The following is a 14,658-nucleotide window of genomic DNA, read 5'->3' as shown; positions in this document are numbered from 1 at the left end:
GTTGAACCAACTCGAAACTCGATCGATCTATTGGTGAAATAACTTTGAATTGACGCGAACAAATTTCCTGGTAGTCTCTTCAGCCGGAGCTTTCGAAGTATAAGAGGCCAAGACGCACTATCAAACGCACCTGCAATGTCCAGGAAAACTCCTAGGACGTATTTACGGCGAGAATTTTCAGCAATGGCAATCACGTTCCTTATGGCGTCGACTGTTGATTTGCCTCTTCTGAATCCAAATTGCTTATCGGAAAGCGGCGAGTGTGTCTCCAGGTGGGCTTCAATCCTGTGGCACAGTAGCTTCTCCAGCACTTTGCCCAGAGCGGGCAGAAGTGTTAGAGGGCGGTAGGCTTTGGGGCTAGACGGTTCTCGGCTGCCAGTTTTGGGGATTACCTTAAGTAAGCCCCTCTTCCAGCAGTCGGGGAACGTGCCGCTTCTGATGCAGTCACTGAGGAGGGCTGTAATCTCTGGCGCGGCGATGGCCCATGTGCGTTTGACAAGTAAATTGTCAATGCAGTCCGGGCCCGGGGCCTTGCCAGCAATCAACGTGCGTATGATGTGGTTGATCTCCTGTTCGGAAGGCAACGATGAGTGATCCGTGTCGATGGGAAGAGAAGCCTCAAAGCGGGCCATCCTCATGGCGTCATCATCCCTGGATTCGTCATCCAGGGGGATGAGGGCCTCGAGTAGGACCGCAGCCGTTTCAGACTCGGTACTGGTGAATCCGCCACCCGGTTTCTCGATGCCGCACAAGAGGCTCGTCGGTCTGAGTCCCAGCCTCAGTGCACGGTATGGAGGACCCCAGGGGTCCGAACCTCCCTCAATGGTGACGAAGTTACGCCAGTAGTCTTTTTTGGCTTGAGTAATCGCTTTCTTGTATTCCATTCGGGTGGATTTGGCCATGGTTGCAAGGGGATCGATGGAGGCAGGTGGTTGCTTGCGCAGGCGTGCACGTTGATGGGCCTTGCGTGCTTTTCTGAAAAGGTCACGCAGGCGCGAAACATGCTGCGTCCACCACGGCGACTGGCTTGGTGGCTTGGGCTTGCAGCGTCCGAGTGAAGCTTCGACTGATCCGGTGATGTCTTCAGTCAGTCGTGAGGCGGCCGAGTGTAGGTCCAGAAATCGGGTTCTAGATGTCCTGTCAAGCTTTTTGGAAAGCACCTCTTCAAACTTTTCCCAATTCCCGTCGCGCGTTCTAAATCGCGTGGGCGGGGGTGGGGATACGTCAGAGACGCCATCGTGCGAGTATAATTTTGAACAATCACAAACACCCAGGCTCACCGGGATCGAACCCAGAACTCTCCGGTGGAAGGCCAGCGCCTTACACACTGCACCACGAGAGCCGCCAATCCGAGACATTGCCAGGCGTAAAAAAAACTGCTGATGCTTCACACCAAACGTAGGGCTTCGTGATACGCTCGATTAAGACCGAGTATGCTGAGAGGCGGATTGGTTCGGAGGGGTCTACGTTAGTGTTGTTCTGAGTAACAAAACCAATGAAGGATATCGAGAAAGAAGATACCCTTCAGTGCCGAGATCAGGAATAACTGCTCTATGGTTAAGTACCATGGAAGCAATACGGGGAGTGCACGGTAACGTCGATATAACGCAAATATAATTTTCATAGAAGACCTTGAATTACCCAGAAAAACTTCCGTTCGTAGAATAATAAACAACACATACTTTATTCGTGTGGAAATTTTTAATGCAAACCTGATCATATCAATCAGCGACTGCTGGTGTTTTTACGCAGTATACAAATAAACTGCGAACGAGGTCTTGCGAGGTTCTCGTCGTCGGCGACTCAACAATGTCTTCGGCGCGCCTGAAGTATGCGCGGGGGGCGCGGCGCCCCCAGCCGGCGCCTGCCACTTCATTCAGTCCGCCGCCGAATATCGATTTGCACTCGACACTCATATCACATATTATCGCTATATTAATATATTATATCAGAGACGATACTTGGCTGGCTGACCGAACTGGCAGCGAACACAGAAGAGGGAAACAGCACCAGAGACGTGTGCAATACAGTCAAAACCGCTGAATTGTCATCACCTCTTCAAATCAAAAGAAATTAATTGGTGACGGATCATGAAAATGTGCTTCACCTATCTGGGACATGTGATCCGGATGCCGCCTGAGAATGCGACACTCCGCGGTCTACAGGCATGAAATATATCGACGTGGCTCTGACCCTCTCGGCATGCAAGTCTCACGTGACAGCACGTACGAGACTGAGAGTGAGGGAAATGGAAGTAACTTTGAATCTGCCTATGCTCTGCTCTGATGATGAAATGTGATGTAGTTGTAGTCGGTAAATTCTAAGTATCAAATCGTCTTGGTCGTTTCCTCATGGCTGAGGATCGTGGCCACCTTTGAATGTTGTCATCTTTTGAACGATCTTCCTTACATCCCTCTCTGCCTCTGTCAGGGCAGAGTGAATGCTGCCCCCGGTCAGCTCCTTCACTCGGTCGCTCCAGCTCAGGCCTGGAGGCTACCCAAAACCACCAGTCTCTCCAGGTTGTCCGTTCCGCGCCGAAAAATAATGTCCAACAAACTGCAGAATGTGTCTCATACATATTGTCGAGAGCCACAGAGCAAGCAACACAATAAAAAAAATCTATAAACATATAATACGAAGCTCTTCAAACTATGGATCGAATTTCCAACCCGTCACAATAAAGATAGGGGAAGCTGCTGTACACCTCTGAAAGGAAGATACCTATGTGGGGGTAAAATAGCTCGGTTGAATTATACGAAAACAGAACCGTTGGGCCTTAACAACGGATCCTCGCCTAGATGAGACGATAAACGGGTCGTAATCAAAACGTCGATATAGTATATATATATAATAAATACACATAAAATAACATATTACTCCTATGTATTTCACATTTGATGCAGCAGGACGAATTAGTAGAAATAATTTATGGAAACACAGTCTGACGCATGAGTGAGAGAAAGAGAAGATGTGAATCACCGCGCTTTAAATTAAGTAGTTTCACTTAACCGTCACGCAGTAGGCTCTTTGAACAGTGGGATAATCGAGTAAATGGTGTTTAATTGTCCTCAGCTAAATATAATACCATTTTAGAATGACAATGGGGGAGAGAGTATGGTTTATCACTACCAGTTTTGATACGGGATAGTAGATCACACTATTTGACATCGGATATGCCTGGTATAGATCGTACAGGATTAACAAGTAGGAAGAAAGAACGTATTGATAATCTAAGAGCAATAATTTTAATTCAAAACGAATTCGTTTGAATTGTTGATTATATTACGCGAGTGACGAGTTTCACGCGTCTGGTTTTCATCGTGAGATACATAAAAAATTAATGTTTATCGCTGAATGACTGCGTCTTTCGTGTTTATTTGCCAATGAGAAGAGTATTATAAACATCATGCCAGATAGTACAACAGAATCTGTAGATGTGAAAAGTGCTACTGAAGCTAACCATTCGCGAATATTCCTAGGAATAAAAACAACACGACACCATAAGCGGAATCTAGAATAATTTAAGTCGCATTAATTACCCCAAGAATCGAATATGACAGTATTCTGGCAGTGGAGCTTTGGTAGAATAATTAACATAGTACACTGATTAAATTACACCAAAACAGATTTCCATATTTATTCTGATGAATAAATCCAAAGATTGTATGCGGATAGTTTTCACACTGAAAAGGATTATTAGAATTTATTACAATTAGATATCCTGAGACTAATGTAATTGTTTTCTTACATAAACTATTAAGCGAAGATGTAAACCAGTGACGAAGACCCGATCCTGAACGATTATTTATCTTGACCTATAAAATAAATTAAGTACAAGTATGTACTTTTTAAGCCACGTGACCGAAACAAGACAATCATCGCGAATAGCGAGATTTAATTAATTCATCACTCCGACAGTAAGGAATGAAATAAAATTATAGCGGCACTTTTAAATTCTATTAAATTATTGTCCCTGTAATCGTAACTAATATATTTCTATGGACGTAGATGATAAGCGTTTTATCTACAATTCAACATGGATGCATCTTGGCTGCTTCCCGAATATGTTTTATAACATGTTGGCCACTTGCTCAACCTATTGAGTCCATGCTCTGGATCAAAATGCATGTGAATTTACCAGACGCGGGGATCGAATCTATGACCCACGACTTCATAAGCGGACCGTTTATAAACTCGCCCATATCTATACAAAAATAAGTCAGAATTTCTACAATCTTCTATGTAAACCGAATACCTATGATAAAACAAAATTAAAATGGCTTAACTAGACGTTACTGCAGGAGGTAGATTAATTACTAAGTGTGTAATTTATATTATTTTAGTTACTTTTAGTAGTTTACTTCTAGACAATGGGCAATATTCGACACTATCAGAATATATCCTTATGAGCAATTAAATTGAATTATTAACCATCAATGATTTACCGTTGAAGTCTTGTTCGTTCGTTTTAAAAATTTACATTTTAAGTTGATAATTTCCCAATTCCAACGTGTGCCAAAATAAACAAGGAATGAGATAGGCACAAAGCTCGCTCTCTATTTTGCAAACAATACTTATTGATAAGTAAAATATTTTTTTAAACGTGACAATATGAATACTTACATATTTTACTATTTTAATGATTCCTTCGCACGCATTTCATTGATTAGATTTTTTCAATAAACTGGTTCTACGTTAATAGTTTATTAATTTACTATGGAAACGAGAAAAAATACAGCTATATGCCACTTGAAAAAAAAAAGCAATGGAAAATTCCGCGATTAAATGTACGCACGCGAAAATATAACGTGTAAGTACAATTGAAACGTAATAATTATTAGAGTGGAAATTTCCGCTTATGTACTCTTTCCATGTAACGTATTGTCTTTCTTCTTCTTCTCGTGGTATCCCCTAACGGAGGTTGGCTACCATCAGGGCGATCTTTACTCTTTGCACAGAGTTTCTTAAGCTACGAAATACGACGTAACAACTGAAAATTGTCACAATAATGGTGACATTTATTAGTAAAGTTCTTAGCAGTGGCGAAGGATGGAGAGGTAGACTGTTTAGATCCGCCATAAATGGGGCACACTAAAACTTTGTTAGTCATACGTATTTGTTTTTATTGAACTGACTACATCCACGATAACCGCGTGACCGATGACAACTGAGATCATCGATGGCCGCGCGGCTTAAGCGTTGGCCTATTGCGTTGTGGGTCCCAGGTTCGAAACCTGGGTCTGGCAAGTACACCTATTTTTTTTTCAATTTGTGTATGAGTCAGAGTATGGACCTAATAGATTGAGCAAGTGGCTGTCATCCATTTCTCGTAATAACAAAATCTGTCAATACAAACCTCCACTCTGTGGATGCCCATATGATCGTATTAGGATCGGACATGGTCGAAAGAAAAAAGAAGACTACAATTTACAGATGGTGTTGGTTAGTTTTTAACTGTCTAACCAAACCATAATAGTTTCGGTATAATTTGGGGGATAGGTACGACAAAATTGTGCACACTTTTTCATTCTTACTTATTTGCTTTCGTTGGATTAGAAATACATATTACATTCATTTTTTTAATTCATTAAGCCCTGCTTAAACCAAACTATAATAGATACAAAATATTATTATATCTATAAAATATCTAAAATTATGTACGATTTAATTGCATAATTTTAGATAATTTATAGATGAACGAGTATTTTTTGACTATTATCTATTATGGTTTGGTTTCGCAGGGTTTAATTTAATTTAAAAAAACTAACCAACACCATCTGTAAATCTTATTCCAATGAAAACAAATATGTACGTATGACTGACAAAATGTATTGTGCACTATTTATGGCGGATCTTAACAGCCCACCCCCACCCTTCGCCACTGGTTCTTGTATACCCGGGAATACGCGGTTGCGGAATGAATTACCTAGTATCAGGGGGTAACACTTGAACATAGAATAAAATTATGTGATTCAAACAAAACTCACAGACGTCGGTCCGTTCGAAACCCAAGCTTCAGTGGCACAAGGCCGGTCACGGTAATAGATGGTAAGGGATGATCGGTGGATAAGAAAGGTCCTAAAAAGAATACATCGAACGTGACACGTAAGGTCGCCTACCGTTTGAGTAGACTGAATTTACTGAAAGCACATGATTAGAAAAGGCGGAACGATATGGGATAAAAACGATAATAAAAAAAACATAAATTTAAAACGTTCGAGTGGCTAATATTTAATTTATTAATTACATGACCTGTTAGACCTGTTTCGAAACTCCCCTCTTTTAAAACTTCTGACGAATCGATTGCGTTATCTCCGTTAAGGCTATACTTCAGACTAATGACGCGTGCCGAACGAAATATAATTTGTCATATAAATCCAACATGCGTCCATTTAATGTTCTGTTTATTGTTTATTAAATTACTGAGGCATGGTCTAAAAAAATCGTGACTGGGCGATGCGCGGATTGTGCAAATGACGCGTGCCGAACGAAATATAATTTGTCATATAAATCCAACATGCGTCCATTTAATGTTCTGTTTATTGTTTATTAAATTACTGAGGCATGGTCTAAAAAGATCGTGACTGGGCGATGCGCGGATTGTGCAAATGACGCGAGCCGAACGAAATATAATTTCTCATAAAAATTCAACATGCGTCCTTTTAATATGTTTATTATTATATTCGTAATAATAATAGTATATTCATTGACATGTTTTCTTTTTCAAGTACCTACATGCGGAATGTTTTTTAGTCATCTTTACACGATTTAAGAATATATTCCTCCGACGCCATCACAAAACAAATTGACGTGCTCACACCTCGACTATCAATAGGCGACGACTGCGAAATTTCGTTCTACTTACTGTTGAAAATTATTTGCCGTTTTTCTTATGTATGCTCTTAAAGAAAACCGCCTCTGACGGTCGGGTCGGTTTTTTAAAACTGGAGATCCACACCGGATTATAGAGCTAAATATAATGACAACCACTCGAATGTGTAATGCAGATACATATTAAAAAAAAAAATTGATGTTTTATAAGCGGGGTGGTCGGAACTGAAGATACGAAATACCGGGTATCTATATCGAATTAATAACTCCGGAACAGCAGCCATATCGCCAGGTAAATATCACGGCGCTCGAGACGGTCTGTAGACTGCCGGCGAACAATGTTTTCCAAACAGTTCCAAACAAACAATATCATCCCGTTTGACAGCTGATGTAGCAAAAACAAAATGAACACAAGAGAAACGACTGAAAATAGAAGTGCGCTCAACGCATGAGATTCAGCATTCAGTCATAGACGAAAATATGAAGAGTGTATTGGAAGTAGTATGCCACTTCTGTTGCCAGCCAGTATATTGGAATAAATCATTTTAACAATATTCCCAAGATATACCTACTTTTCGTAACAGCGAATAAGACCGTAGCATACAGTGAAACCCCAATTTACGTACCTAACTATTTGAAGAAATGACCAAACTAATATAATTGGGGAGTATTCAAAAAAATATATACAAATTGATTTGAAGTATATCATGTCAACGTGTTCTTTCACCTATTCGAGAAAGTTCTTTTTCTTTTAAACTGACAAGTGTTTATCTTAGCTGAGGACATTATTTGAACGGGTATAAATAAAAAAAAGAAGAAGGTACCTAATAAGGTTTTTACATTCTTTTGTTGAATAAATTTATTATATAAACAAGAATTAACTCCATTCTTTGTCAGTATGCGAGTGTGAATTGTGTCTGAAGATGCCGAAAGGTGAAACCCGGATAGCATACTGAAATGGAATAGTACCTACAAAACTAAAATCGATTAGAATTTAAAAGAATCGCGTTGCATTGAATTTGAATGTGTTCAAATAAATAGGATTCATAATTTTAATACGTACATTTAAGACAGTTATTTATATTATTAATTGAATTCTGAATATTTCGGACGTAAATTGTAGTAAATAAAAACGAATTCAACAATGTACGAACAACCGTAAAATCGGAACTGTACTAAAATGAAACGGGACAGAAGAAACTAGGTACTACACGTAAATAGCAACCCTTCGACACTAAGGCTCGTTTCAGACGGGACACCGGCGTCGCGCTCGTATATAATAAGGATGCCTTTGTATTCGAATAAAGGGGCCTTTGTATTATATTTATGAACGCCCCAAGCTAATGAGTCAAAGCGTGTCCGGTACACTTTTCCGTCGGCCGCTACATTTTCAAGCCGCCGATACACATGTTTTTATTACCGCAGCCAGTTTATGTTCTAATTTATAACGCGAAATTATGCGTTGACTCATTAGCTCTGGGCGTTCATAAACATAATACAAAGGTCCCTTTATTCGAATACAAAGGCCTCTTTATTATATACGAGCGCGACACCGGTGTCCCGTCTTCAACGGGGGTAATAGTATAATATATTATTGTGAATCCCCCAATAAACCACATGTTGGACCTAACCACTTTGTTTTAATGGCGAAGAAAATGCACCGCAGATGCGGTTACAACTTGCGTTGTGCACTCCAATAAAGATGATATTATTACGATATAAGTAGGTACCAGTGAAGATAATCAATAAATGCAGTCGGGACGACTTCAGATGTACGACCCAGCTAATAGTAATCATTACACATGGACATGACAATCCGTATAAACAAAGTGCGAATCACAACGGTCAACAGGGACACGGCGCGGGAACAGACGAACCATTGACGACACTCTAAACGCGAAAGGGGTCAGTTTGCTGATCGATCATCGTGTAGATGAGCTGCCAAACAATGATCATGATCACTTAATTCCGACGAACAACTTGTATATCGGTCGATATGTTGCTGGATAACCCGCTCAACAAATGCAGTCGCAGTGGTACCGGAGGTGGATTAAACGATCACATCCTAAAACCCGCTGGATCGTCAAGGTCGGCGAAAGCAGTGAAAAACTAGGGAATAGTGGAACAAGCTAGATAAGACCTTTATTAAGCAGTGGATCAACAACGGCTAATGACAAACCAATTTCACCGTCACGAATCTAGCCGTTAAACTAATCAATTAAGAGCGTACTTCAGTGAAACGGTAAATAATTTTCAACAGTAGGTGCGACGAAATTTCTCACTAGTCGCCATTCGGAGATCGATAGCGAGCTGTGAACACGTCAATCTGTTTTCTTTTTCAAGTAAATGGGTAACGTTTTTTGGTCATCTTTACACGATTTAAGAATTAATTCCCCCGTCGCTATCACAAAACAAATTGACGTGTTCACAGCTCGACGTTCGCTCTCCGATTGCCAGCCAGTCTATATTTTCATCAGATATTTCGTCGCACCTATAGTAGAAAATTATTTGCCGTTTCACTAAAGTACCGTCTTGACGGTTCGCGAGCACTGTCCATAGTTAATGCATGTAATAATAAGAATATAGGTCGAGCATTAAAATCGTTTATTCGATACGGGTAATAAACACGCGGTTTGCTTAATAGCCACTTTAACCGACACGGTTCATGTTTTACCCGCCCTGTCGATATGCATTCGACAATAAAACTGTACGAGACAGGAGCCGATAGTAGTTGGTTAACCTTTTAGAGGGATATGATCCACGAGTTTCGCAGATTGCTTGTAGTGGTCGTCCACGTATAAAGGCAAGAAATAGGACGTAATCGATATAATATTATTTTCCAATATTCCGATCGGTATTGATAATAGACGCAACCAGTACGTCACTTGGGGGTGGTAGGCAGGCCATGCGATGGTAAGGGGCGGAAAATGTAGGAACGAATACGAATATTACAACCTTTGAGAGCAGTGGCGGGTTTACAAACCTCCATGTATCAGGTATCTAAATGAAAGACCCCGATGTTTGAAAGTAGGTTTCATGGATATGATAAAAAGAATGTTTCACAAGCATAGTGAACCAAGTCCATTCTGGTTATTTTTGAGTAAGCTAGGTTCAAACATAATACTTGAGTACTTCTTATTCTGTAAGGGTATGATTGCAATTCTAAGGTTTATTTTGAGTCCATTTAAGTTATTATTGTAAGGGAAATCATACCCTTACAGAATAAGAAATACTCAAATATTATATTTGAACCTAGCTTACTCAAAAATAACCAGAATGGACTTGGTTCACTATGCTAGTGAAACACTCATATGTTCTAATCATCAGTGGATGATGTATATGCATTTTTTTGCTGCAGAAAATAAATAGGCACCAATAAAATAGGAAGATAGGTAACCCAACAAATTTTCTTATAATTTAAAACTAAAAATTAAAAAAGGCTGGCATTTTAAGTCTGCTCAAATCGAAATCAAATTCTATCAATACGATTATTGTCACTTTCGTACAAAATTACCTGGCAAGGTATCTATACAATTATACGAATGTCAATTCAAGTGAAACCGGGCACGCAATGTCGCATGATGTGATCGAATCAGACATGGCATGCATCAACAATGTCGTATTGAAAATAATATCAATCACACATTGGAACATAATGGAACCAGAATCAATATTTCTTCACAAGAGTTCAATTCTTAACCATCCTAGTAGGTACTATCGTTAAATACGTTTATCATGATGATTAGTCCAGACCAAAATAGATACATCTTAAGGGGGGACATGCTCGTCGAAGGTCAAAATTGAGTATTTATTGTATTTTCAAACCATGATCCTGGACACTCCTTAAACGTTGTAGATAATCTATTTATATAATTTTGAAGCTGTATTATCCTTTATAATTATTTTAAACATTTGATGACTGCATAAAGTATTTTTGTTACATAAAATAGTATTCTTTTAAACCTCTCGCTCTAATGTTTTAGAATATAGTCATATTTCGGTACATAACTGTGCAGTGGTGTTAAGATTTTTTACATTTATTAATTTTTAAACGCATTTATAAAACCATTAGCATAATTTATTACGAGATAATTTTTGTAAAATATTCACGATAAAAAATTATATTGATAATCTCTGTGATCCCAAATTTTACAAGAATTAGGCATTTTATTATTCAAAAAATCGGCAAGATTAACAAATTTGAAGATGATTCTAAAGATATTTATTATAAGCTATGTCTTTGACCATTCAAGTGTGATAAACATTTTATGAATAATGATTGCTTTATAATAATTATTGACCTAAGAATAAGGTAGTGTTTTTTTGAAATACGCCATTTCTTTTGTCATTCCCCAGTAGTTAAGGCCATGCATTAGTTGAGGCACGGTCTAAAAAGATCGTCGCTAGGCGATGCGCGGATTGCGGGTGGCGGGTGAAAATGACGCCTGTCAAACGAAATATTAATTGTCATATAAATCCAACATACATCCATTTTATGTTCTGTTTATTGTTCTATTAGTAACAATAATAATATATTCATTGACATGTTTTCTTTTTAAAGTAAATGGGTAACGTTTTTAGTCATCTTTACACGATTTTAGAATTAATTGACCCGTCGCCATCACGCAGCAAAGTGACGTGTGCCCGGGTCAACATTCTCTCAGTGAATGGCAGCGAGTCCAAAATTTCGTCGCGCGTACAGTTGAAAATTATTTGGCGTTTCACTGATGCGTCACCTTAAGCTACAACATACGGCCGTAGCCATAAATTGACAAACTATAATTAAAATAGGGAGTAAAATTATGTTAACGCGCGTGTTTGAACATGTACCTAACCGAATTTTTTTTTTATTTTTTTTAAACGGTACATGTTCAAACACGCGCGTTAATATCATTTTACTCCCTACTTTAATTATAGTTTGTCAATTTATGGCTACGGCTGTATGTTGTAGGTTAACCACTGGGGAATGACAAAAGAAATGGCGTATTTCAAAAAAACACTACCTTAATCTTAGGTCAATAATTATTATAAATCAATTATTATTCATAAGATGTTTATTAGACTTAAATGGTCAAAGACATAGCTTATAATAAATATCTTTAAAATCATCTTCAAATGTGTAAATTTTGCCGATTTTTTGAATAATAAAATGCTTAATTCTTGTCAAATTTGCGATCACAGAGATTATCAATATAATTTTTTATCGTGAATATTTTACAAAAATTATCTCATAATAAATTATGCTAATAGTTTTATAAATGCGTTTAAAAATTAATAAATGTAAAAAATCTTAACACCACTGCACAGTTATGTACCGAAATATGACTATATTCTAAAACATTAGAGCGAGAGGTTTAAAAGAATACTATTTTATGTAACAAAAATACTTTATGCAGTCATCAAATGTTTAAAATAATTATAAAGGATAATACAGCTTCAAAATTATATAAATAGATTATCTACAACGTTTAAGGAGTGTCCAGGATCATGGTTTGAAAATACAATAAAAACTCAATTTTGACCTTCGACGAGCATGTCCCCCCTTAAAGTGAACAAAATATCCCAACACATAATAATATTATTATGTTCATACAAGTTTTAAAACTCAAAGTACGTCCACATAGCTATTCATTATCAGATGTCAAATTAAATGTAGTTTGGACAGTTTACGTCGCACAAAATTTGTGCCTATTAATCAAAACATTACAAATTATTATTAACACACCGATGTATCTGGGTCCGGACTTGGCATGGGGAATAACACTAATAAGTTAATTGAGACTTACCTTCGGGTTTAAGCTTATCGTCCATAGCGAAACGGCAATAAGGGGGTGGTGGGGACTCTGTAACAAAAAAATAATAACAATTATTAGTATGGGCATACTGGTAGATTCAACCATTTTACTGTACATAAGCATAATATGAATTAATGTATCTAAATCACGAAAAGTAATGTACTAATCAACATGAAAATAATCAGTGGTTAACTAACGAAATGCGCCGGCCAGCTTATGTTTTTTCAGCGATTTTTTTCAATAGTGATATATATTACCAAGTACAGCATAAACATCTAGCTATTCACATAAAATGCCCGTCGGAAAGCAGTTATCGACACCTGTTTCCCCCTACCCGTCTAGCCAATTTTAGGAATTTGGGAATTGAAATGAAATGGTGAAAAAATACCGTTATCTTGGCTCAACGAGGCTGTAAGATAGAATTTGAATTTTCAATTTAATTATTTTACATATTGTGGACATTACAAATTATAAGTTCAAGACGTTCACAACATGACATTTAAAAACAAAGAAATATTATTAAAACAGTATTAGGTACATAAAAAAGAGATTAAGTTATTCTACAGTATAAATGTGTAAATACAAAAAATATAAAGTATATAGGTACAAGGAAGTACACCGGATGACTTAAGCAGACCCTATTTTAAGAATTTATAAAACAACGTCCACCTAATACTCATCCTCACGTAGATGGAATATATCAACATCCGAAGCGATTTGGTTGAACAGAGTTATTGCCCTCTCAATTGGCATCACCAATGGCAGGTTAGTTCTGCTCCTCGGGAGAACAAACAACTGATGCTCCCGATTTCTAAGATAGTTATCAGGGACACACAAGTAAATACTACCAAGAATGGCAGAGTTCTCATTCACACCACGTAGGTATAAGCGAAAAATGAATAGAGATGGGAGTGGGGAAGCTTCCTTGAAACTGTCAAACACAACTCGCAGTCTTTTTTTTTCGTGCCAAAGTTTTGTTACTTCAATCCATATATTTGTCTCATATATTATCATCTCATGTGAAAAGTCAAATACACGTAATGTTCAGTTTCCCCGAATCCTTGGTTTTAATTAAAGTGGAACAACCTGACACAAACCCTCACGTATCACTATTTATTTGGTGACATGAGTCTGGTTAATGCGGTGATATGAGAATATAGATATGTTTACATCGTAATTTCAAGAATAATCTTCACATATTTTGTACATATTATTGCTAAACGCATGATTTTATGTTGCCTGGTAATTTCATTACAAGCACTCACCACCGGCCCGGCCCACCAGACGCGAATTTTTTATACAAGTTTTCGCCAGAATTCTAGGAATCGATGCCATTGAAATTCTGCAGGCGAACCGAGACGCTATCGGCGGAATATCTTAAAGAACATAACCGCATGATAATGATATGATAATGCTACTGGCTGATGCCGTCAGTGCCGTTTTAAGACAATGTCTTTGATTGGCGCCAGAGCAGGCTCCAAGGAATCCAGCCGCCCCTAACCCCCCATTCCTAATCTTATCGTTGGGAACAAGGGCATCTAACGGGTCGATTAGTTTAGACATTATTGATACCAGAATTTGTATTTGAACTGTTCGAGTAATCTAATTTCCAGCTAACTAATGCCCTTCTTGTCTACTATTGAATACAGGGCTAGAAAGAGATTCGGAAATCTAAACAAGGGCGGCGATCATGGCCCCCACAAGGGGGGGGCTAACAGGGCTCTAGCCTATGGGCACGGGCTCAGGGGGGGGCAGCGTGGCGGGTCGATCAAATATTTAAGATAAACACACATCACAAATTTGCTCTAATAGTAGGTAAAAAAAGTCGCCTGCGGCACTATTTCACAAGTGGTAATTTTTCATTTAAAAATGAGGTATTAGATGCAATTTGATTGTTTTGTGTTGATACTTGACAACTAGATAATTCAAGTAGATGTATTAAAAATCCATAAAAATAGACCGAAGGCCCTTACTTGTACCTCTACACAATTCTGTTGTGTGTCACACATGCCATTAAACTTAGCGATAGGTA

At 38.3% G+C, this 14,658-nt stretch overlaps 1 protein-coding gene across 1 annotated transcript in view; it reads right to left on the bottom strand.

Moving 5' to 3' along the window:
* Nucleotides 1-14,658, bottom strand: part of Dad (Daughters against dpp) — a 204,233-nt gene that overhangs the window by 127,353 nt on the left and 62,222 nt on the right. The window contains exon 2 of the mRNA XM_085945399.1: nt 12,618-12,674. Within this exon, the coding sequence (XP_085801525.1) occupies nt 12,618-12,674 (57 nt within the window). The remainder of the gene's footprint in view (nt 1-12,617; nt 12,675-14,658) is intronic.

The sequence above is a fragment of the Rhyacophila brunnea genome, unplaced genomic scaffold, assembly GCF_057557595.1.
Source record: "Rhyacophila brunnea isolate RB1 unplaced genomic scaffold, BYU_Rbru_1.0 scaffold_18, whole genome shotgun sequence".
Classification (NCBI taxonomy): Eukaryota; Metazoa; Arthropoda; class Insecta; order Trichoptera; family Rhyacophilidae; genus Rhyacophila; species Rhyacophila brunnea.
This window is presented reverse-complemented; position numbering and strand designations above follow the sequence as displayed.